At 40.9% G+C, this 25947-nt stretch overlaps 1 protein-coding gene across 2 annotated transcripts in view; it reads right to left on the bottom strand.

The window, feature by feature from the left end:
• Nucleotides 1-25947, bottom strand: part of FLT1 (fms related receptor tyrosine kinase 1) — a 171755-nt gene that overhangs the window by 32991 nt on the left and 112817 nt on the right. The window contains exons 15-17 of one of the 2 annotated variants that reach the window (XM_046665096.1): nucleotides 19462-19593; nucleotides 7821-7927; nucleotides 3062-3194 (exon numbers count right to left, since the gene is read on the bottom strand). In XM_046665096.1, the coding sequence (XP_046521052.1) occupies nucleotides 3062-3194; nucleotides 7821-7927; nucleotides 19462-19593 (372 nt within the window). The remainder of the gene's footprint in view (nucleotides 1-3061; nucleotides 3195-7820; nucleotides 7928-19461; nucleotides 19594-25947) is intronic. The other variant, XM_046665098.1, reaches the window with a different exon arrangement.

Here is a 25947-nt window from a genome sequence, read left to right as displayed (position 1 = left end):
GTAGGCTCTGCTTCCTTCTTCAGATAAAATTGTACAAGAGATACACCAGAATGGGAACTCTTAGTTTAAATAAAAGAGCCTTGGCTGGTCCCTGAAAGTGCTGGATATTGAAATCCTGTATGGAAAGCGCACTAGCAGATACCTTCTCCAGAGTTGTATAAATTGGTACATTTTTGATGGAGGCTTATTCCTTGCTTTTTTAGGATAAAAGAACAATGTTTCTCTTCTGCAGTGCCTTCTTCTATCTAATGTGAAAAGTGTCCTAAGCCTGAGAAATACTACGATAGTCTCCATCCTGGGGCCCCTTTCCACATAGTCCGAAGACTCTTGCTTCTTTGGGGCAGGTGGTATCCTTTTCCTTTCCACACCTTCAGCCCCCACACATTCCCTTCTTAGCTGTCACAACACACTTTATTTTAACAAGTGTTTGGGGGCTTTGCTTCTATCAGTGAGGATAAGCTCATGCTCAGTTGGCTTCCCCCAGTCTTTGCATTTATTCTTTTGGAATCTGACTGCTGCCTCATAAAATAGTATGAAGCTATTACAGGCTCTTTAGTCATCTGATGCATTGGAATCCTTCTGCAGACCTGTGTTTCCAGTTTCAGGGGAGCCCAGTCACACCGGACTTGACTTTGCCTGATCTTTCTTTTCCCTTAAAATCCTCTTTGGTGTTACCTACATGCCGCTAACAAGCTTGGAAAAGTGCTAGGTCATTGTCATACACTAAAAGGATACTAGAATCTCCTCCAAGAATGTCCTTGGCTGGCCAGGGTCCCTGGGACACTCTGGGGAGAGTGCACAGCAGCATAGAGCTGAGCCCCTCTCTGGCATCCAAGGCTGGTCTTACAAGAGGCAGCACTTGCCTAGGTACCATCCACTTGCCAAATTCCAGACTCCCTGTGTTTCCCATATTAGGTAATTCTGACTTTATTTTCCAATTGAAAGATGCAGTGTGAGAAATTATCCCAACTCCTGTGATAAATTTATAGGAGCTGAATTCTCTCCTAGGTTTAGTGAGGAATCACTAACAAAACAGGTTTCTTTAGTTCCTGGATTCCAGGAATTTCAGTGGTAGCAACACCTTTGACCCAAGCTCCGACTGTATCAATCTATCAGTTCCTATACATTCTCACTTCTCCCACCAGGTCTGCTAATAGTAACCAACAGAGTACGTACAGCTGAAATCAGATGCAGCTTAGTCTGTATATTTCTTTACATTTATAACCCCACTATAACTCTGCCCATAAAACCAGCTTTTTCTCTCCATGCATCCAGACACAATCTTGGTTACTTTCACTTGCCAGACATTATTTCAGAATACTTTCTGTCATTTATTTGGCTGAAAAAAAATCTTGGGCCTCTTTGCTCCCACGTTAGAAGGAGGAGCATTCCTCTGGCCCTTGCAGCCATGCTCTGCATTAAAAGAGTTAGCTGACTCGACACTTTCTCTCACCCATCAGAGACACTCACATGTACATTAGTCAAATCATAGCATCTGGCAACTCCAGGAAGAACAAGAACCATAAGAAAGATCTTCAACAAGGAGAATCTCCTGAAATGAGATTATCTAAACCCATAGGCCCCCAGAGGAATTCTGCTAAAAGGGTTAGCAATCTCCCTCGATGTGATATGGATCACAGTGATAATAGGCCAAGGAATGAAGAAATGGGACAGAAAGCTCATGTATCCTGTACTGGAAGAAGCATGTTTGATTGTGACTAATAACCCTGGAAAGCAACATGGCCTGAGAATGGCTTATGCTTATGGGAAAATTATCCCATGTTCCCTGCCAAGGTTACTGAGGGGCTGGGCTAGCTGCCATATAATTTAGACTCGCAGAAGGAACTCATCTTGTGTGCCACCTGCCCTTAACTACTCTAAATTTAGTCGATGTTTTTTTTCTGTCAACAGCCATGGCTGGCTTTCGCGTGTCTTTCCAGCTTTTTACTGATTTCCAGTTTTCTTCCCCAAGCCAAGCAGAACATACTCTTGGGGCCAAGTATTCTTTTTCATGTAGGAAGAAATGTAAGTGGAATCATTTCAAGGCCCAAGAGAACAAGAAAAGCCATTTCTCCCCTCACACCCCCACCCCAATGTAGTCTGTGTGTGGGGAAAGTGGAGGCAATGCAGCTGGATTTTGGAACAGCAGAAACTTTACACTGCGAGTGACAAGCTCCAGAAACACTGGATCCATGATCTCTTTTCCTAGTTCCAACTACTAATGATTCTGGCGTACACATGGGAGTGAGTGGAAAACTTTTAGAAGCCACGATCCAAATATTCTGGGCAAGCGTAATTGAGGCTCCTATTGTTTTGTAGCACCACGGGCTGGAGATGGATTTGCATTGTGATGTCTGAGCTGGAGGAACTGGTGCACTAAGCTGAGGGAAAGCACAACTGCCTAGTGTTTACAACATCTGTGTTACCTGGAAAACAATAGTCCTTGCTCTTCAAAAAGGAAACTTAAATGACCCCTTAGGACTTTCTTCTCTGTCTAGACATTCCAAACACCCAGGGAAATTCAAAGTATGTAACTTGTGGATTTGCACAGAGGGGTTTTTTGATCCACAGCCTTGAAGAGCACCAACTCTTTCACCAAAAGTTTGATTTCACTATTCCTCGCTATCCTGGATTGTGTTCTGGGTTATAAATTTCTAACTCCTCAAAAGTTTCATTATTTAGGAGTGTCTATACTTGTAAGCCTCCTGATGAAACTGATCCCCTCCCTTCCCTTCCCTACTCTTGTGATTGTCTCCTTCACCCTTTGAGGGAAGAGACTCAAACACCTTTACATCCCCGGAGCTTAGATGGGTGCCTGCTGCTCAGAGAAGGTGCTTGGTAACTGTTGGAAGAATGAGCAGGTGCACCCTTGTCCCCTCGTCCTGTTGTCTCAGCATTCTCTTAGGATAATTTACCTCCGTGTCCGTCTCCGCTGCTAGTGTGTGAGCAGCTGGAGGGCGGAGTCCCCAGCCCAGTTTACTGTTGCGCCTCTCAAAGCACAGTGTTTGCTTGTATTAGGTGCTCTGTATGGACTTAGGAATCTGTTGAACAAATACATTACCCAGTTTAAGTCTCTCCCGGGCAAACTCCCACTTGCTGGCATCATAAGGGAGCCGCTCACACTGCTCATCCAGGGGAACTTCATCTGGGTCCATTATAATTGATAGGTAGTCAGTCTTTATTTCAGAAGAAGACTGAAAAATAAAGAGATCTCAAGTCACCAAAAGGAAACAACTTTAAAAACACCAGCTATCCAATTTAAAACAATACCTGGCAACATCTGCTGCTATTTTGGTTCATTTGGTTAAAACAGTGTAGTTGGGTACAGAAAGTACCTCACCATATACACATATGCACATCACACTTGAGCGTGCAATTTCCATTAAACAACCCCTTATTATTCCCACACTAAAATTCTGTAGTACTAGCTCCACCATCCTATCTCAGATAAAATGCACTCAGATTCTCCAGAGACCTTATTGCTTGCTAAACAATTATCATGAAAGTCCTTCTCTAAAAAATGTATAGCATTTTTGTAAAATCGTTCCAATGACTAAAAATAACATTCTGTGGCCATTCTGTACAAGCAGGAATATACATGACAGATGGGCCAGCAGTGGGGTCTATGATGTGACTTTTCCACATTTGCAAGAAAGGCCAGAGGTGGCAAAGTAAGCCCAAGATCCCTGGGACAGTGGAGAGGCACAGTTCATGTGAAGTGTTTAAATATACTCAAAAGGCCTGGCCTCTTAGTTGCTGCAGCTACTTGAAAAGAATGGAGGGTCCATTAGTGAGATTAGAATTAAGATTAGCCTTCAGTAAGAAATAGAGTTTGATTATTTCAAAGGCCAGGGAGTAAATAGGTTATAAGACTTAAAGCCATGCTCCGAGTTCGTTGGACCATTGGTAGGATGTCAAGTAAGTAAGATGGCATCTGCCTTCAAGTGTCTCATCTTGGTAATGCACATCAAGCCCCGAAAATACCCTTTATTTCAGATCGTAGATAACTAGATTTACATTTAGTGTCTTAGATTTATATCAGTGGGTGGATTTCCTGTTAATTAATTGTAGATTTCATGACTACGTTTCTGTGAGAGAACAGAAAAGAAGTATGCTTGCCCATATAAGGTAGGTTTTGATAACTCTTGCCTAGAAGTTATGTAAACTTCATTTAAATGAGTTTTGGGGCCCTTCCTTTCAAGGCCTTTCCTTAAAGAGAATCAGAGTTCAGTAGAGAAGACAACCTCTCCAAAAACACCATTTCACACCCATCCACATTCTTCAGCTCTTACTCACCCTGTTCTGGGCTGTCACAGCTCACCTCATCCATCACTTACAATCAGTCTCCTTCTCACAGAAATTATCACTAAAATGTGTGACAAAGAACTCAAAGCAGAAGGATTTGCCTGGCCTCCACAAAGAGTAGAAAACAGATATGGAGCACGTTTGTCACAAACTGCATTTGCCAGTGGTATTAGACTCTAAGGACCTGGCCTGTCAGACACTCATGTGCGTCTATAGATTCCTATACCAGGGTGCTGGGTGTTCATTAGAGACACTGCTGGAGTAGGCTTTATGACTAAACTTTTCAGTGTCCAATATAGCCAAGTCCATGAGAAATAATCTGAAATCCTCAAAGAGCATAGGAGAGCTGAAGCCTAGCAAGGGACATCCTAGGTTCTGCAGGATGTGAGGGGAGGTTGGCAGAGGTGTTAGTGGAGGCAAGGGAGCAGGCAATGGAAGACAATCTCCCCATGTGACATCTACACAATTTTGTGGTTTATCTCAATAAGGAAGATGAGAGGAAACACTAAACAAACCTTAAGAGCTTTGAGGAGAATACGATAGTAGAATCTTAGTGGACAAATATTTATTCTTTCAGTTGACAACACTGAGCAGCTACTAGGTGCTTGGCATGAACTTGCACAGCTCAGTGCTTCAGAGCCCGGGTGTTGAGGCTCACTGCCTGGATTTGAAGCTCAGCTTCTGACCAGCACATAACTTTGGGCAAGTTGCTTAATCTTTCTAAGCCTAGTTTCCTTATCCATAAAATAGTGCTAATAATGGTACTTATCTCATAGAGTTGTTGTGAATATTAAATGAAATAATCCATGTAAGCTATTAGAACAGGGCCTTGTATATAGTAAACATCAATAAATGTTAGTTATAATTATCACACTGGGCCATGCAGCAGGGGATAAAAAGATAAAATACAGTCTTTATCAATGAGGAATTTACATTGTGGTTAGAGAAAGCACATGGTAATATTTTTTTTTATGAGGAAGATTAGCCCTGAGCTAACTACTGCCAATCCTCCTCTTTTTGCTGAGGAAGATTGGCCCTGAGCTAACATCCATGCCCATCTTCCTCTATATGGGACAACTCCCACAGCATGACTTTTTGCCGAGCGGTGCCATGTCCGCGTCCGGGATCCGAACTGGCGAACCCTGGACCGCCAAGAAGCGGAACGTGCGAACTTAACCGCTGCGCCACTGGGCCGGCCCCCTGGTAATATTTTTTGATGCTTTGTTCCTCTTTTCCTCCACAACCACTTTTTAAATTTCATAGGCACTCTGTTATTAAGATGATAATCTCTTGCTCTCATCCTTTATTATTGACATCAAAATTTCATAGATTTTTTGAAATACAAGGAACCTCTTCATTTTATTCTCAATTTACCTTTCCAGTTTTATTTCCACTATGTTCGTATATGCAAAATAACCAGACTCCTGCCCTATTCTGAGGAGTGGGAAGGAGTAGGGTGCGCTGTGTTTTTCTGCTTCTTTCCTTCCAGCCACAACCTTCAAAGTCTGTCTCTAAAGTTTGCCTTCTCTGAAGTTTTTTCTCCCCCTCTCCTCCTTTGAACTCCTATAGCCTTTGTACCTCCCGTACAGATTTGGCAAGTTTTGCTTTTGTTAGATCTGTTTCCATATATGATGTATCTCCCCTTTCAAAATGCTATTGTTTGACTTTCGTTTCCTTCTAAAGCAGTGGCCTTAATTGTCGTGTCTAAAAACCAGTCACTCATTATAGCAAAAGCCTGATGTTACGTATTTGCCATAGAGGATGGCTGCTAGCCTTGCCTCTCATACCAACACTATAATTGGTTTTGAATATCAAGTCTAAGATCAAACAACCTGGGTTCAAAACTCAGCTCCAGCTCTATTTTTGTGACTTTGGGCAACTTACTTTACCTCTTTGAGCTTCAGTTTCCCTCTCTATAAAATGGGAATAATAATATATCCACCTCCTTGTGCTTTTGGAAGGATTAACTGAGATATTACATAAAGAGCTTCCCACGAGATCTGACACATTGCTAAGGGCCAATAAAGCTCTAGAAGTTGAGGAGGCCTTCTTGGCACTTTTCAAGTCCTGTTGATTTTACCTCCTAAATATCTCTTGACTCTAATCATTTAGACTAAGCTACCATCATTTCTTACTTGGACTGCTATAAAGTCTTCTGCTAGGGTCTTCTCTATTCATTCTTGCCCCCTCTGGTCCGTTGTCCTCACAGCAGCCAAAATAAGCTTTCCAGACACAAATCTTTCACAATTAGAATCGCCTACCTTTGCTTAACAACCCCCTCCACCCAAGGCCTCCTGTTGCTTCTAGAATACAAACTCAATTCCTTATCATAGCCTACAAGGCCCTGCCTGGTCAAGTGGTGCAGCCTTTCCTCTCCTCTACTCTCCTGCCTCACCTCACACCTTCTTCCCACCACTGCAGCCACACGGGCTTCTGTCAGTCTCTCGTTCTCATGGTGTTCCCTCTGCCCTGCCCCAGCCTCCTACCTGCTCTTCTCTCTCCCTGCAACACTTTTCCCTCCCTTCTTTGCCTGACCAACTCCCTTACACATCTTTTGGTCAGCTGACTCTAGTTGCAGTTTTACGTTTGTCTATGTCGTTGATTAAAGACAGTCTCCTCCACAGACTGCACGTCAGTGTTTGCTCCACTGTCATCAGAGAGCCTTACACAAGGCCTTGCACTCTGCATGGAGCAGGCACACAGGAGATATTTGAGGCATGAATGAGTGAGTGAGTGAGTGTTGACTCCCCACTGAACTTCAAAGAAGCAGGTTGTGCTGCAGGCGTAATTATAGAAATCTGATGTCTTGACTTCCAACCTGAACCTCACACTCCAAAGAATTTAACTGTATTGTGGGGCTCAAAGAGTATGGAACAGCAGTGCACTTCTTTGTGCTTCCATAATGTTATGAGCGATAAGTCAGAGGTGGGTCTTTATTTTGCTTTTTCCTTTTTGTTTCTTAGTGGAGAGTGAGGTTAAGAAAATGAAGGCTTCACAGGTCCCATGCTGAATTTAACTTAAAGACTTTATTACATTTTTTTTCTTCCTTCTTATTCTCCCCAAAGCCCCCTAGTACCTAGTTGTATATTCTAGTTGTGAGTGCCTCTGGTTGTGCTATGTGGGACGCCGCCTCAGCATGGCCTGACAAGTGGTGCCATGTACGCGCCCAAGATCCGAACCAGTGAAACCCCGGACCGCCAAAGTGGAGGTCACGAACTTAATCACTCAGCCACGGGGTTGGCCCCCTATTACATATTTTATATCAAAATTATCCGTTCTGTCCCTTGGAAATATTAATCTGTCCATTGCTCTAGCTTTTCTTTTGAATATCCCACTTTGTGGTTGAGAGACATTCGAATGATTCATTTTCAGTGTTCACCAGGTCAGAGACAGGAACAAGAGAAAAGGGGAAGAAGAGGGTGTAACATTTGCTTAGTGCCCGCTCTAGACATCAGACAGGGCTTTGAGAATATTATGTAAATTGGAGCATAGAACTTCATCTGAAATGATCTTACCCTTTTTAGTTTTCGGATAAAGAGAGTTAATAGGAGCCAGAAGAGGGTTGCAGCCACACACGTACACGTCAGAGTGATTAGCTCCAGATTAGACTTGTCCGAGGTTCCTGGAGAGAGAAAAACACCAAGATGGTGCTAAAAAGCAATTCTCAAACTTAAGGTCTTTGTGGTTTTATAAAAGCGGTCCAGTGCCCCTACATGGCTCATCATGGTGACCGCGGTTGCTGGCACAAGAATTCGTCTCTGGGACAGATCCTTTCTTACCTTCTGAGTCAGGCAGGGTCCACAATATTATCACAGTAAATCACACGTAAATTAAAAGACTGTCAACAGAAATTTTGCTCTTAAGTTTGCAAACTTTGTAATCCCAGAAATAGCTAATTAAAAATCAGAAGAGAAATTTAAAAATGGGAAAAAATTAAGGCGGGAACAAAAGCCCATTAAAGTCCTAAATCTGGAATATGTTAAATCTCCCTAATGGATTTTAGAGGAAATTCTAAAGAAAAAAGAAAGAAATGACATAAAAGGGCTCCTTTGGGACTCACAAAATTCTTCAAAGTAGATTTAAAAAATAAAAATAAAACTCAAGGACTGTCACAATTGCCTGCTCACTCCTTTTGGAACAGCCAGGCCAAACCACCCACATCCCGCTCTCCACACCTGGGGCTCTATTTCTGACCTTTGCAGCAGTCAGCCTGCAGGGGCTGAGATGAGAAGAGATGACTGCTGGAGTGGGATTCTTCCCAATCACTTCATTTCCCAGAATCACAGAGATCAAAAGCTGAGCTCTGTTCCTCCATGACCAAAAAGAAAAGACCCAAAGTATTCGAGAGAAGCCTCCAGAGACGAAACTCTTTGGGATTTGGAAAGGAATGCCCCAGTGGGCCAGAACAGTAGTTCCCTGCTTATTGATTCCAGTGGACAGTTTCCCAGAAATTCTAAAGTAAGGCCCTTATCCTTTAACTTCATTAAAAGGAGACAGAGGCTTAGTATTACATTAGGCAGAGAACAATCGAAACTTACTCTTTTTAGAAATGATGATGTGAATGATATCATTTATCAAGCACTTATTATGTGCCAAGCCCTCACTCCCACCCTGTGAAGTCGGTGGCAATAATATCCCCATTTCATAGATGAGTACTTCATGTTGTGGGGTTCTTTGTTTCAATTCAATAAAGACATATTGAGTCCTGCTATAGGCAAAGCTGGAGGCTGGAAGAGATAGGAAGATGAGCAGGAAGGGAAAGTTGTCACTCTCAAGGAGCTCAGTCACAGCCTAACCAAGAGATGGAAGGCAAATGCAAAGAAATTAGATAAAAAGAGTTTCGGAGGTTGAGGGAATCTAATGCTTTTTGGAAGAAGTAACATTTGAAATGGATTTTGACCTACAGAGATGAAGGCAGGGGAGGGCATTATAGGCAGAGGGAACAGTATGAGTAAAGACCCAGACTTGGGAAGGCTAGGGCACTGATGGCAGTATAATGCAAGATAGAGGACAGGACCAGACCATAGAGAATGCTGAGCGTCTGTGTGGAGAGTTTAAACTAAATGCTGCAGGCAGTGGAGCCAGTGTAGGCTCTCTGCCCTGAATAATTGCAAACACACATGCTAGAAACCTGAACCTCTTCTTTCTTCTCTCTTAACCATTAGCCACCAAGTACATACACTTCCTGTAGGCCATAGTCCCTGCCACAGTGTATCCCTTTTAATCTAGAGGGGAAACTGATGATTTCTCTCTATCCAGTCTATCACAAAGTCCTGCCTGTTCTGCTTCCATGGCTCATGAAATTTTCACCTCCTGACCTACCCCACTATCACTGCCTTAATCAAGGTCATCAGATCTTACCTGGACTACTGCATTACCTTCCTAACCAGGCTGGGCTCCCTTCAGTCTCTCCTCCACTCTGTAGCTAGAGTGATCTTGCCAAGTCATATATTTAATCCTGTTACACCTCTCCCTAAATTCTATCATTGCCCCCACCCCTAGTCACTGTAGAGATAAAAATCCATATCCTGAGGTCCCTTATGCCCAGCGTTGCCTATCTCTTCAGCTTCATCTCCTGCTGTCCTCCCGCTTGCTCCAGTCACATCAAAATACTTGTAGTTTCTTAAGTATACCAGCCCTTCTGAACCTTTATGCTTTGGCCTTTGCAGTTTCTCCACCAGAATGTAAGCTTCCTGAGGGCTGAGGCCACATCTTATTCATCTTTATATCCCCATTCAGTGAATTAAAGGATAAATTATGTTTTGCTTTATTTGTCTCCGAAGAATTTCATGAAACTTTCAAAGGGTTCAGAGTCAAATTCCTGGTTGTGTGTATTAATCCAGTAAACATACGGGATACCGCCTGTGTCCCAGGCTCTGTTCTGGGTGCTGCTATATAGTGGTAAGTGAAAGGACATGGTCTAGAGCTCAGTCTGGCCTTCAGTCTGGACTGATGGGTATGTTCAAAGTTCTGAGTGAAGCAGCAGAATGTAGAATTGTGTTTCTCATGTTCATTGCTATATCTCTGGTGTTTGGAAGAGTACCTGGCATGCTGAAAATATTGGTCAAGTGAATGAATGAATTTAGCTTCATTTGCTGCTGTGTCAGCTTGTGGTTAAGTTTCCCTGAACCTCATGAGATTGATTGAAAACAACTTCCTCGAAGAAGTTTCAAAGTATGATAACCTTTCTCTTAGTACACATCCTCTCGATGGGAATATTGTAAACTTGAGTAAATATGAGTTTGGATTTCTTCCACTATAGTGAGAATTCTAATGTTGCCTTGCTATATTCACACACACGCTTCTTTGCTTATGCTGCAAATAAGTTTTGTGGAATCTGGTTGGGACCTGCAAAGGGCACAGTGGCCTCTGGCTGTTGGAGACGTTGATCGCATTTTGAGACATGGCGCTGTCTGTATAAAACCTCTGCAGATGCCTCCTGCATGGAATGCTCGGGAGAGACTCCCTCCCATTGTGAGAACTTTCTCACTGCATTCCATGGGGCAGGAAGTTGACCCCCAAAGTCATTCCACAGTCCTTACTCAGGCAAAATTCCTTTCAGTGGGATCAAATGTGTTTGTGTGCACTTACACATTTAAAGAATCAACTCATTAAAAAACATCTTCAAGATAAACATTTATTAGAAGGGAAAGATCTATTTAATATTCTATCACTGCTTACTGAAAACTAAAACAAGAATTTTACAAGATACAATGTAGTAGCTATGCTCTATCTCTATCTTATTTGATAGCTTGATCTCTATCTTTATTTTAAAAGTAACTGTTAGGATATTCTTATGCTGGGTAGACTGATTTAAGTCAGCAGCATCTCATTCTATACAGCTCTTGGATGTTTTCTCAGAGGTCAAACATCTACACACTGGCCTGACTAGACCCAGCTTCGACTGGCTGGTGACAGCTGATGAGCTCAGTGCCTGAAATAGTCCAGCTGCACATTGCAGGGGAAAGGAGGCCAGCGGAAACGTGGGTAGGATTTGACAATAATGAGGAGTTAGCACTGGGCCTCAGAGACTCACTCTTATATGATGTGTGTGAAAGGCCAGCATTAGGACATGGTACAAGGTTATTTTTATATGGGATCCTGACAAGAATGTGGCCAATTTGAAGAGTTCAGGTAATTGTACCTTTTATTACAGATTGTTGCCCCTGTTGCACAGAGTGTTCCATGTCAATTACCCTCCCAGGCTTCATACCATTCTTCTTGGGACAGGAAGGAAGGTGCCACCCAGGGGATGGACTGAGTTCCGATGGGTGGTGTGCCTTGTCTGGAGACTGTGCAGCTGTGCAGTGTCCTGCTGCCCTGCCTTGAGCCTTTCTGATGGGGATGGCAGGGTGTACAGGGCCTGGGCTTTGTGGTATGGCAGCATCGCACCCTGACATGTGGCATTGTGTGGCACCAGACTGCTTGAATCAACAAGCAGCAGAGCCAGACAACTCAGTTCATGCAGTATACCTGGGTGGTGCTTCCTAAGATGTTGGGGAAGATCACCAAGGAAAAGACCAGGGCTCCTGGCCCCAGGGCCTGCCTTGACTTCAGAGAGTGAGCACAAGTTTCATGAGGAAAGCGCAGGAAGCCTTCATGTGACCCTACAACCAACATTGTCTTAGACCAAGGACTCAGTGCCCCAGCTTCCTCATCGTTACAATGTGGAGATGACAACAGCACTCGACCTCACAGGCGAAATACGTAAACCTAGTGTGAGCAATTATTTTGAAGCCTTCCCTCCCTACTCTCTCTCCCCTTTCCTTTTTTTCCTTATCACTTTTTGGACTTCAAGTACAAGAGAATTTTTTTTCATTCAAACATATTGCATACATCACAATTTGTCTTTTCTTTCTAAAACCAATCAGACTTCGACCCAAATACCGATCATTCTCTGCAGACAACTGAGTCATCACTTTCCCTGAGAAATTTACCTGACACTCTGCAGGGTGGCTTAGATGTTATTCTCTGGTCCTGTCATTAATTTGAGGTAACTGTTTATGTGGGTTTATTGCCCACTAAACTGTTAGGACTTCAAGAGAGGGGTATGTTTCTTGTTAATTTTGCATCTCTAGCACTGGCCCCGAGGATGTCTTAATAAATGTTTGTATGTGGATGAAAATTAAATTAATCAGAGACACCTAGAGCTGACTCTCCTCATGGACCAGTCAAGTAGCACTACCTTATTCTGTCTAAAATCCAGTCACCAGTTAACCTTATTATATGATTTCTCTAAGACTTATTGGAATATTAAAATTGGCCTTCATACTGTTTATGAAGCCTTTTAGGAATCTATGTTTACCACTTGGAACCCCTGTTAAGGACAGTGATGTATAGAAATACTGTATTCAGATTAAATTTGAAGTACATTTGAAAGAGTAATTTTTGGTAAAGGTATTTAAAATTGCTATTATGTGACATCAGTCCTGTAACATATTTTTATTATAGCAAGTTAAACCCTTAGGTCAAACAGGAATTTTGTGGTTTGGAACACAATTTGGGTGACACTGATTAAGTCTAGGAAAACTATAATACAAAAAGTTTTGTTGAAATGGAATTTGGTTTATGTTAACAAACAATAATGTTAGCTAACATTTAAAGTTGCTATTATATGCCAGATACTGTTTTAAATGTGTTAATCCTTACAACAACCCTGTAAAGTTGTATACCATTATTAACATCCATTTTGCGAGTGAGCAAACTGAAGCACCAGGTAGGTAAGTAATTTGCCCAAGGTTACACAGCTCATGAGCACTGATGCTCCTCACTTCAGAGTGGGTCCTCTTGACCACTGGGCTTTCTGCCTTAGGGTTGAGAGGCAGGAGAGCAGAAGGGTTAAACATGGATCCAGTTCTCAGCTCTGCCACTTCCTAGCTTTGTAACCCTGGACAAAGTCCTAAAGCTCTCTGTGCCTCAGATTCTCACTTGTAAGTAGAAAAAATCCTCACTGAATTATTGGGAAAGTTAAGTAGGCTAATGCATGTTATGTTAAAACAGTGCACTGTGTGTTCAATAAGCATATGATATTATAATTACATAGTCCCAGGCCTTCACAGAGCCTAACAGCAAGTTCACTAAGCCTAAAACCCACTTTTTTGACCCCCTGCAATTTTTTACCAGCCTAGTTTCCACAGGAGGAATTAAGATGAATCTTTTTTGAGTTTAAATTATTTTACCCCAAGAATTATCTTCAAAAATGTCATATCACCCTAACTGAATTCTATCACCATTTTTTGAATTCTTGATCAAGGCCAGATGTCATTGTTTAGATTTGAAGTACAAAGGCATGTCTATCCTGTCCCCAGCCCTCCTGTGTGAAACTAGTGAACAGCAAGTTCATCTGTCTGTTTTGAGAACTCTTCTCTCCTTGGGAAACTTTTCTGAATTGCCAACACCCATGAGAGGAGTAGCATCAGGCTCCAACATCTTCATGTGAATTAGTTTATCACATCCTTCTTAGTACCAGAATAGCCATGGGAGTGAGTTTGGGGGCAGGATTCAGGAAGAGAGGAGCTAGAGTAGAGGACAGTCATGGATCAGAGGAGAGTCAGAAAGGAGAAATGAAAACTGCAAGCTGGCTAAGGGCGATAAAAAAGAGTGGCTGGATACTCAAGACAATTCCGTTTCGAGCTTTCCAGGTTTTACTCTTGGAATTTTATCAAAGAACATAGTCTATACTTCCTGCTGTATGAGTCCTTTCCTGAAATGTGTTAATTTGCAATTATTGTGGCACAGAATTTATAGACGACATCTATAATGCCAATTCAAGTCTTTAGACTGCAGGACCCTGAGGCAGTCCTTCTGTGCTTCCCATGATTTTTTGTATCCATCAGTCATCCTCAAAAAAATGTTTCAAATGGTAATTATTCTTCAAGTTGTTTCCTCCTGTGAAATTAGAAATGCTATTAAAATAGCATTTCAATAGCAAGGCCTAAATCTGTTCTAAGAATGTATTTTTATATATGTGGTTATTACTTGCAATAATAATTATAAAGTATAGTTTACCTTAAGTCCTTAGATGAAAATGTGCCGCACTTTCATTGTAACAGTCCCAATTGAGTTCCATGGGCTATTGAGTGCTATGTTAACTTCAGAAATAATTTGGTTAGTAACAGTTTTGTTGCTGTTGTTTTAATATTAGAACTTCCCCTCTGAGAGCTCCCCTGTGCTCCCGTGCTTGCGCACGCAGTCCAAACCAAACAAGACCTGTGCTTATTTAAAGAAGCTACACTTGGACTCCCCAGGCCACTCATCCTTTCAGATACAAAAATAACACATTGTTTTATCTGTGACTATAAGAATCCTTTTTCAAAGGAAATAAAAAGAGCAGACAGTTTCCTTCCTGGCTAATTCATGAACCTCTTTAAATCTGTTAAACATAGCCATAGACACAACTCATTTGCCTGATTTCATTTCCTAAACTCAACTTGACAAGATAGGTTGGTGTGAAGGGTCTATATGCATATATTAGAAAATTAAGTCTAAATTGGGAATGTTTCACAGCCACCAGAATGAGAAGAATAATGATTTAGACTCTAGAGCAAGAATCCAATTTCACTGATAAAATTACTGAGCAGGTACTGCATTCAACTATTCTGAACAGCATCCAAGAATCAGATTTTTATTCAATGAACCCAAAGTACGTCCCTTCAAGATACTGCATCTAACTCATAAGATCCACATAATATCAACTTTCAAAACTTCTTCCTATTCAAAATTATATCCTTATGTGGATCCGAAACCTGCCTCCTTGAAACTTTACCACCACCTCCCTTCCTTGGGTCTAGTTATATTTTCTGGTCTGTCAAAGAATAAAAGTTAAATGTCTCCTCAGTCTGAAAGCTCCTTAAATATTTGAAGAAACCAATCATGTCAACCCAAGTTGTCTCTTTTTTAGACTAAACATCTTCATTTCCCCGCACTATTTTATCATTACCCTATTAGGATATGGCTCCATTTATTTATGCTTGGCTTATAAATGGGTACAGTATTTCAGGTATGATCTGATGATTGCAGATCAGGTAATCTGTTTTCTCAGCTCAACACAATTTTTAAGCAGAGAGGTTGGATACGGCTGTCATTCTGAGAGCAGAAAAAAAAATTACAAGAGAGCAAGGGAGAAGAAGGCAGAAAAACTATAAAAAGCAGACACAAGAACTTAAAAAGCATGGCTGTTGGGAGCAATAATGGGTAAAGAGAAGGAGCCATATATATAAAAGATGTCTGCAGCCACCTTGCAAATTATACCATTTCTCTAAGTGATATTGAAAATTAATGCTACATGAGGGAAAAGAGGTCATGAGTCAGAAGGACCAATTTCTCAGAAAAGTCAAGGGACCAGCCAATAGGAAATAGTTAGAATAACTTAGATTTTGTTGTTGCAAGGGAGATGTCCATGTAGATAAGGTCCAAAGTTGCCTTATAACTTGCTGTCCTTTCCTACCTTGTTCACCTTGCCAATCCAACATCCTACAAATCCTCTTTTAGAGATCAAGTCACTCTCCATATCCTTTTTTGTCTCTATGAGCTCCTTTAGCACTTATTAGCAGCATTGTGTAGTCTGTTTTATACAAACTGGTGTTTCTACTTTACCCTTAGGAGGAGCTCAAAATGTTTATTGATCTTTCGAATTGTTTCATGTGCACCTTAATCTTCTTCCAACTAGGTTTTCAAAGCACACTGAGGTTAGGGATCATGGCTTACACTTTCATATCCTGCATACTCCTGGGCAAATAAATAAGTTATTGACCTAACAACTAATTGAATTTGGCATATCTCTATTGCCCTAAATAATATATCAATATATTTCTTATTTCAGACAGTCAATGGTAGTTTTCTAAGATGATTAATCCAACAAACATTTATTGAGTGCTCTGGGATAGAAAAATGAATAATAAATAATGGTAAGCATTGCATTAAAGGTACATGTCAAGTACTATGGGAGCACAGAGAGAAAAATGATGGTGAGACAGGAGGTAAGGTGTAGAGAAAGTGACCCAAGAGAAAAAATGAATTTTAAAGGATGAGTAGGGTTGTCTGGGAGAAGAACAAGTTGGTAAGGAAGGTTTTTCATAATAAAAGGAAAACAATGTGTAAAGGCAGAAGGTTAGGAGGAGCACAGTGTCTTCAGGGAATCACAAATAGATTTAGTATGGCTGGAGGGCTGGAGTGAGTGGGGAAGGATAAGAGATGAGGCTGGAGAAAGAGCCTGTGGAGGACCTTGTATGCCAGGATGAGGATAATAGGCAATCAGGAACCACTGCCAGATTTGAAGCAGGGAAGTAACATCATAAGATTAGTTGTTTACAAAGATCACTCTAGATTGGGGAATGGATTGGAAGAAGGTGAGAGGAGAAGTAGGTAGGCTGGGAGGCTAAGAGATGAGGTCAAAAGATGATAGAGGTCAGAAATTATGCAATGGCAGCTGATTGGGCAATTTAAGTGAAAATTATCTCCCCTTTCCTCAAGAGCAAATAATATAGGCTGATGGAAACTTCTAGAAATTATCAGTGACAGCAGTATTCTTAACTTTGTCTGACTTTTCAGAAAAGAGCATAATGTTAGTGGGAAAAGGACTCTAGAAGGAGGTAGAGAGAAGACCAAATAACAGGATAACTGAAAGAGTCTAAAACCTCAATTTTATGCTAAGGCTTTGCAGACAAGTTCCTAAGGCACTTCAGGAATGAGAAGAATGGAGGAAGAGTGGAAACCTTTGGCAGTTTACAAAGACATGGACTCAAGTCTCAGCCTCACCACGTACTCGTTGTGTGTCTTTGGGCAAGTTATTTAACCTCTTTGAGTCTCCATCTTCCCGTCTGTAGACTGAAGATAATATTACTTATTTCTTTGGATTCTTATGAAGTTAATGGGATTAAGTATGTCAAAAGTCTAGTACAGTGCCTGCACATAAATGTACTAAGTAAATATTAGTCTCCTGCTAAGTGCTGGGCCTGGGGATGTGATACAAAGATATGTCAGACACAGTTCATAAAAAAGCTTACAGTTCAGTAGGAAAGAGAAGAATATCAATGCCTAAGTAATAATAAAAGGCAGAATAAAATAAGTACTGACTAAAGATACAAGAACCATGGTGGAAAAGAGCAGAGAAGAGAATGAGTATCTGACTCAGCTGTTCATTCTGGAAGACACTGCAGGGTAGAAAGCATCTAAACTGGCCTCAGAGGATAAGGAGGATTTGGCTGAAGCAGAGAGGGAGCCTGGACAAAAGACATTCCGGGCTGTCTTTGAACATCATGAACAAAGGCCACACTTGGCATTATGTCGTGAGTCAGGCTCACTGATGGTCAGAGTCCTGGCTCCATTCCAGCTTGGGAGGCTCCACAGTGCCACTGCTCTGGCCCTGGACAACAAAAGGATAACAGCAGGCCTCCTGGAGAGCAGACTTATGGCAAATAGAAGGATGGTGGTCATGGCTATGGGCAGAAGAAACTCACAGGTACCGTAAAGCAGTGTGGCTTCTAGGAAACCCAGGTCACCCTGGCAGAAAAGGAGAAGGGAAAGGAAGTGGAGTCTTTGGGAAGACCTACATACTTGCATAAATATCTCTGCTTCAGTCAATGGCTTCTCCCAAGCCATCAGGTGCCCAGTCAATGCTGACTCACATTCCTTAGTACAGAAGCGTGGGAATAGACACATGGCCAGGGAAGACAGCCATGTGCTGGGCTGGAGTGAATCTAAGAAGAGAGCCAGTTCACTGCAGGGCTGCCATTCCCTGGCTATAGGATTTAGGTTAGTCATTTCTGTCCTCTTTGGAGTTTCATAATAACTGCTCTATGTGTCTTACAGGGTTGTTGTGAGCATATGGGGGGAAAATACCTCTGGACTGAGGATTAGGGGGTCCTCCTTGCTCTCTGCTGCTGCTCCTCTCTCAGATCTAGGTCTCTTCCTGGCCTGATTTGTAAGCCTTGTTCAAAGATAAATTAACAATCCTTTGAAGAAGGAGGTGTTAAAGAGGGGTGCACACTTAATAAATTTTCTTCGTGTGTAAGCAGAAGAATTGAAAGAATACTTTAAAACAGGGATTATTTGGGAGACAAATAGCATCATTACCTAAAATGTTTGGGGAATGCTACTTCTGACTTTTTCTGAAAGTATAAATTGGTGGTAGGATAGTTTCAAATTTTTCAGGAGACTCTCTAAAATCATCTCCTTGTAAAAGAAATGGAGATGATTTTCTCTTTTAAAGGAGTCTGAATTCTCAGTTACAGTCTTTAGCAATGTAAGTTTCTAGGGCAGAAGAGCTGATGTATATTGCCTTCTCCCTGTTTCCTCCCCAAGAGGTACTTACATATTCTAAGTCTATTGGGGAGCATTTGGAAATAGGCTACTGAACAGATTCCATCTTTTCATGTAAAACTTCAATGTGCCATAGATATTTACATCTAAGAGGTGCCAATTTGATATTTTATGATGCTGTAAATGTTATGTTTTAGATGATTCTTGGCCTTGGGGAATTGAAATGAGATCTAAACCCTTTTCTAGATGGAAACTACATGGCCATAGTCCAGGGTAGGATTAGACTTCTTTGGATTTTGCTGCTCAGTGAAGTATCTGAGGCCTATGAAGAGGAAGCACTTGGAATATTTTTCTTAAATGTGATCTGTTTGTTATGCGTTGCTTCTCTCTGATAGTATTTTGCAGCCTACTTTGTGTTAAAACTCAGCTTATGAAAACAGATGGAAGAGCAGCATATGTCTAACTCATGGGAACTGGAAAAGGAAAAAGAATGAACAATTTCCAGTGCATGGGTTTCTTTCACCCATCTACAACCCGTCTTCTTCCTTTTTGGATTTCTTTCTCACAGGTGTGGGCACTCCAGCCATTCTCTGTGGGTCAATGTCATACCTCTGGCAGCAGCTGGCTTTCCTCTCTTCCAGGAGCTACTTCCCTTACAGAGACTCTGTTCAGATGGCGGGCTCTCAAGGGTGGCCAGCCAGTGTCTTCACCTTCTGCCTTGCCAGGTGGGACCAGACAGTCCCTTCTCAGAGGGACGGGGCGGGGAGGGGGGGGAAAAGGAGGTCAGGGAAAGGAACAGACTGGAGCAGCAGCAGGAGACGGGGAGGTGGAAAGTTAAACAAACAGGGAAATAGATGTCTGAAGAGTTTCTTGTTGCTTTCTGAAGCAGCTGTTTACCTTGAACAGTGAGGTATGCTGAACTTTCCACAGACCCCTTCTGGTTGGTGGCTTTGCAGTGATAGATGCCTTCATCCTCTTCTGTGACTCTTTCAATAAACAGCGTGCTGCTTCCTGGTCCTAAAATAATTCCTGAGAGTGAGAGATGTTTAGATTAGTGGGCCTGGACGACAAACAAAAACAGCTACTTCTGTAACACAACCCTCTTCCTATCATTATGCATTCAGACAAGGAAATCCGAGCTCTCGTTAACCTGGGGCAGGGCTGCTTATTTGTTTTCTCTGGTCCAGGCTTTTTAATAGCACCTTCCCACCACAGCAGAGCTCTGATCCCCAGCTTTGGAGATGTGGATCTGACCAAGGCCGTTCACTGTGTGGAAAGAAATGAGATGGGGCTGCCATACCCAACTTTAAAGAGCAAATATCAAGGAGGTAGCAAATCTAATAATAATAACTATCATTTACTCAATGCCTGCTATGCGCTAGGCACGACACGAGACACTCACTATTCATATCTTGACATTTACAACTACCCTGTAAGGTATCATTGTCTCCATTTTATGCATGTGGAAACTGAGATTTGGTGAGGTTAAGTAACTTGACCAAGAGCATGCAGTTTGAGAGCACATTATATTTGTGGCAGATGGGTCAAAGAAAATCGTGTTTCATTTGTCATAATGGCAAAGAACCTGGGCTGTTTTAATCTAGGCCTTATCACTTCAGGTTTAGTCACTTTAGGCAAGTTACTTAATCTTTCCAAGTTTCAGGTTCCTCAATCTTAAGATAGAAATTTATTGAGTTCCTACTCAATAAGTGTGAAAATGAATGGCAAGTGCACAGCACATAGTGATACTCAGTAAATACAAGCTGAGGTATTACTACGGGGCATGGTGACATGGAAGGAGCTCCATGAATTTTTGGGACCCTGGCTTCAAGACCCAGACACTTTAACACCAAGTACTTCAAGTATTTATTGAGTACTTACTCTGCCGTTAGTCTCTGTTAGAGACTTTGGGGGTTGCAGGCTGAGACATGGTATCTGCTGGGGGGAAAATTAACTAATACCAGACACACATATACATATATTCTCTCTCACACATATACACTCATACACCAGCAAACAGAAAATGTTTAATGAATGAGAATGAATAAATGTGGCACAGCATAACCAATTAAATGCAAAGTCTGGGGCAAGGAGGGAGATCAGTAAGGATAGGAATACTCAGGGAAGGCAGCATTGAGGAGGTGGGCCTTGAGTTGAGGTTTAAAGGAGTATCAGAGGTGAGGGGAGAAAGGAAGGCCCGAGGAAAGGCAGGATGCTGAAATGAATGTTCATTGAGCACTTGTTCTGGAATCATGATAAAATGGGCCTGACAAGACAATAGGCTATATTTTGTTAGTTTAAATGGTTTTTATTCCCCCGATTATAAAAGATATATTCAATATAGAAAATTCGAGAAATATTGGAAAACATGAAGAAAATGTAAACCAACCAACCAACCTACAATCTTACCTCCCAGATATTTTTCTTCTAGTCTTTTTAAAGTGGACTTTTTTACACAGTTTGCTCATTCATATAATAAATATTTTGTAGCTCCTATCATGCACTAGACACTATTCTAGAGGTTAGTGATACAATAATAAGCAAGGCAAGTAAATCCTTGTAACAAAGGGCTTAAATTATAGTTTTGGAGAATTACAAATAAATTATGTAATTTCAAGTAGCAATAAAATCTATGAAGAAAATTAACTAAGTTAAGAGGATCCTGGGTTAAGGAGGGTGAAGAAGCTGTTTTAGTAGGGTGTTTAGAGAAGATTCTCTGAGGAGGTGATGTCTGAGCAGAGACCTGAAAGCTGGGAAAGAATGAGCCATCTGAAGATCTGGAAAAGGGCTTTTTAGGCATAGAGAGTAGCAAATATAAAATCTGTGTAGCAGGAATGAGCTTGTTTAAGGAACAGTGGAAAGACCATTATGCCTAGAGTGTAGTAAGCAAGCAGGAGAGAGGAGAGCTAGGCAGGGCCCACATCCCGTATGACCCCACGGGGGTGGGTAAGGATTTAGGATTTTATTCTAAGCACAGAAGAAAGCCGTTGGAGATTACAAGACTGTATGGGGACAAGGGTGGAAACAGGGAGAGCAGTTAGCTAGCTCTTGAAGTTGTCCAGTAGGAGATATGGTGGCTTTATCCTAGAGTGACTATGTTGGAAATGGTAAACATTGGTGGCTTGGGGGATATTTTTGAAGACAAAACCAATCAGCTTGCTTATGGATTAGCATGTGGTATGTGAAAAAGTCATAGCAGTTTGACTTCAAAGTTAATGGTTTGAATAACTAGGAAAGTAATGATACCTTTCCTGTTGGGGAGCAGGTTTGAGGGGAAAAAGTCAGGAGATCTGTTTCACACACATTAAGTTTGAGGTGCCCACTGCACATCCAAGAGGAAGTTTCACTGGGAGCTCAGGGAGGAGATCAGGATTAGAGACAGCTATGTGGAATCAACATATAGAAGGCATGTAAAGCCATAAGAATGGAAACTAACCTCATAGGAAGTGATTCAGGATAGGGAAGACAGCAAGTCTGAAGGCTAAGCACTGGGAACTTTGAGGAAGAGGAAGAGGAGGCAGCAACCTAGAGATTAGGAGGGAATAGCCCAAGAGGTGACAAGTAAACCAGGAGACCATGGTTCCTAGGGTCCAAGGAAAGAGTTCACAAAGGACAGAATGGTCAGCTATGTTCAATACTGCTGAGAGACTAAGATGAAGGGAGATAACTGACTACTGAATTTGACAGTGAGCCATTTCAGTGATATGTGGGAGTAAACGCATGATAACTGTCACTTAAAGAGAAAACAGGAGGTGGTGAAGTAGAGATGGTGAGGAGGTTACTTTAGAGGTAGAACAACATGAAGTCAAGGAATGAATTCTTTTTTGAAATGTGAAATTTTACATCATGTTTATGTACTGATAGGAATAACCCAGGAGAGAGAGAGAGAAACTGATTATGCAAGGGATGGAAGGAATAATGCCACAAGTGAGGAGGGATGGAATTCATTGGCCAAGTTGGCCTTATATAGAAGTAGGGGTAGTTAATTCATTTCAACAGGAAGGATGGTAGAGTATAAAGGGACAGGTAAATTGGACAATTTGGTGATGGAGTAAGTAAATAAGAGGTGCTCATCTGTTTAAATTGAGGAAGAGAAGGGAATTGGGGGGGGTTTGAAAAGAGAGAAAAAGGTGTGAAATAGCGTGCTGGGAGAGAAAGAAAAAAAATTCAGTAGTGAAATGACATGAGATTTCTCCTAATGATTATACAACTTTATGTACTCACTTCCCCCCACTCTTTGATGTCATAGTATAAGTATTCCCCCATGTTCTTAGATACTTTTAATAGAACCATTCATTATGTACCTGTACCCTATTGATTGGCATTAGATTATATCTAATTGCTTGTAACTATAAATAGCAGTCCAGTTAACATCTTTAGGCGTAAAGATTTTTCTGTATTTCAGACTATTTCCTTTAGGTAGATTTCCAGAAACAGTTTTTAGGTCAAAAGCTCTTGATTCATATAACCAAATTGCCTTCCAAAAAGATTCTACCCTTTAACACTTTTGCTAGCAAAGGATAAGAGGTTTTATCATTGTCCTGCCAGTTCTGAGCAGTATCATCTGAAAAATACAAAACACCAAACTTTGCTGATTTGATAGATGGAAATGATTGTTGTTTTAATTTGTGTTTCTTTGAACATCCTTTCATGTGTTTGTTAGCCATTTCCATTTTCAAAGCACCTGTTTTGAGTAGTTGACTGGAAAAGGTGAGTTCAGATTAAGGAGAGCTTTGAAATCTGGCTAAAGAGTTTCCATTCAGTGTAGAAGGAAAGGGTCACAACGATTTTTGAGCAGGGAAATGACATAATGAAAGCAATGTTTAAGGAAGTTTAGTCTAGAAGGAGAATGCAGGATGGCCTGGAATGAGGAAAAAGTGGCATCTGGAAGTCCAGCTCACGAGTTGTAATGCAGGTAAGGAATGATGAGGATCCAAATCTGGATGGTGGGAAAGGAAGTAGAGAGGAAGAAATGGAAACAGACACTTTGTAGAAACAGCCTCAGGAACTAGTGCTTTATTAGATACAGGAATAGACAGAGATGAGTCCAGGATGGTTCCAATAATCTAGGCCCAGATAATAGGAAAAAAATGAGAGCTCTCCCCCATAACCTTGACTAAATCATTTAATCTCTTTAGGGCTGTTTCCCCACCTGTAAAATGAGAATAATACCTACTCTGCCTATTTAGTGGTATAACTGTGAGGATCAATTGAGATAATTTAATGAAAGCTTTGAAGCTTTGCCATTTATACTATATCTTACAGTTTTCAATCACAGACAGTAGTATAGCTAGATAGTGAGTGGTCAGGGACAAAGAACATTTATAATAACAGCTATCTTGCAACTCACAATCATCTCCATTGCAGCCGACCTGAACCTCAACCTATGGTCTATCACTCAAATCCCAATTTAAGGCTAACACTGTGAACAGAAAAAGTCAAAGAACTTGGATTTCATCCAAGGAGGCAGATGTACAATTGTGGAGGTGAGAGGATAGCGCCAAGGATGCTGATGAGCTAGCATCATCTGGCACGGTTTCCTTTTTCCATCACATGGAGGAGAGGAGATGACGTGAGAGGCTGTCCAAAAACAACAGACAAAGCTCTTCTTTCTGACTTGTCCTCCTATTGCACTGTAACAAATGGCACAAAGACACTGATGCGTCACCATCATACAAACCACTCACAAACCTCATCAGGCCCTTTCTCATTCTTTGCTCTTGCTATTTATTTCCCTTCTCACAAAAATTGGCCAGTTACTACCCTTATAAATTTTTCCCATTCCTCAAATCTTCCGTCCATATTTACTCGTAGTCATCTTCTCTAGTTTCTTTAATGCCTTAACCTGGTCGTACTCACTTATCTGACCTGATTCCTATAGTATAGGTTCTGTTCTCCTGAGGATCTCACCTCTTAAAAAGGGCTTTCTTTTTAGTTTAATTTTTTCATTGCAATTAATTTCAAACATTTAAAAAGTGCTAAATAAAATATAACCCATGTACCCACCATTAAGATAATCAGATGTCAACATTTTGCCATATTTGCTTTAAACCTCTCTCTCTTTTAATATGAATAAAATTTATACTTTTTCCCTTCCTTCTGCCTCTCTCTCCAGAGGTACCGCTATCCTGAAGTTGGCACGCATCCTTCTTGTGCATGTTTTTGTCCTTTTTCTACATAGGTATATATCTGTAGAATATATAATATTGTTTTATGGGTTGAAAAATTCTAAATAAATGGTGTCATACAGTATGTATCCTTTTACAACTTGTTTTTTTCCTATTCAACAATATTTTAATATTTATCCTTGTTGATACACATGTATGGAGTTCATTCTTAACTGATGTATAATATTCCATTGCATAAAAAAGCCACAGATGAAAAAAATCCACTTCTCTACTACAGGATAGTTAGGTAGTTTTCACATTTTTGCGATTACAAAAAAGGCTACAATGCACATCTAACACAGCTATGTGTACACTGTTATGCACACATCTCCTTGTGCTGGGTTATAGGATACCTATTTTCAATTCTACTATTACAAAATTGTATTTGAAACTATGCCAATTTACACTTTAATTATCAATGAGTAAGAATTCTCTTTCCCCCATGTACTTACCAATACCTGGGGTTATCAGGTGTTTTAATTGATGGCAAAATGATGGGTATGAAATGATATTCACAGTGGTTTTAATCTGTCTCTCTCTGATTGCTAGTTAGGCAGAACATCTTTTTTCTATTTTTTTGGCCACTCAGGCCTTTTTTCCTGTGAATTGCTCATTCATGTGCTTTGCCCATTTTTCTATTAGCCTATTTGTCTTTTTCTCAATGATTTTAGAGTTCTTTATATGTTGTGGATACTGATCCTTTCATGGTTAAATATATTGCAAGTCTTCTCTCATTCTATGAACAGTCTTTTAAAAGTTTAAATTTTGTTTATGCTGAATTTTTAAGACAAAAGCTTTTAAAATTCTAATGTAGTCAAATTTATCAATTTTTTCATTATCCTTTGTGCTTTTCTTTACTTGTTTAAAAAAAATCTTTTCCTACTCCGATGTCATTCCCCTTATATATACTTTCTTCTAAAAGTAAAAAAATCTGTTTCAAAGATATATTTAGAGTTTTGCCTTTTCTCATTTAGGTCTTTAATCCATCTGGATTTTCTTTTGGGGAAGGATTGTGCATGGTGTGAGGTAAGAATCTAATCTTTACCATATAATTAACCAATTAACCAGCATCATTTACCGAAAACTCTGTCTTTTTCCTACTGAGTTGTGGCCCCGGCTCTATTGGATACGAAGTTTCCGTGTATTTGTGGTTTTGTTTTTAGGCTCTCAACCCATTTACAATGACCTATTTATCTATCTCACACAAGTTGTGATT

The sequence above is a fragment of the Equus quagga genome, chromosome 6, assembly GCF_021613505.1.
Source record: "Equus quagga isolate Etosha38 chromosome 6, UCLA_HA_Equagga_1.0, whole genome shotgun sequence".
NCBI classification, from domain to species: domain Eukaryota; kingdom Metazoa; phylum Chordata; class Mammalia; order Perissodactyla; family Equidae; genus Equus; species Equus quagga.
Note: the sequence above shows the minus strand (reverse complement) of the source record. Positions and strands in the feature narration are given on the sequence as shown.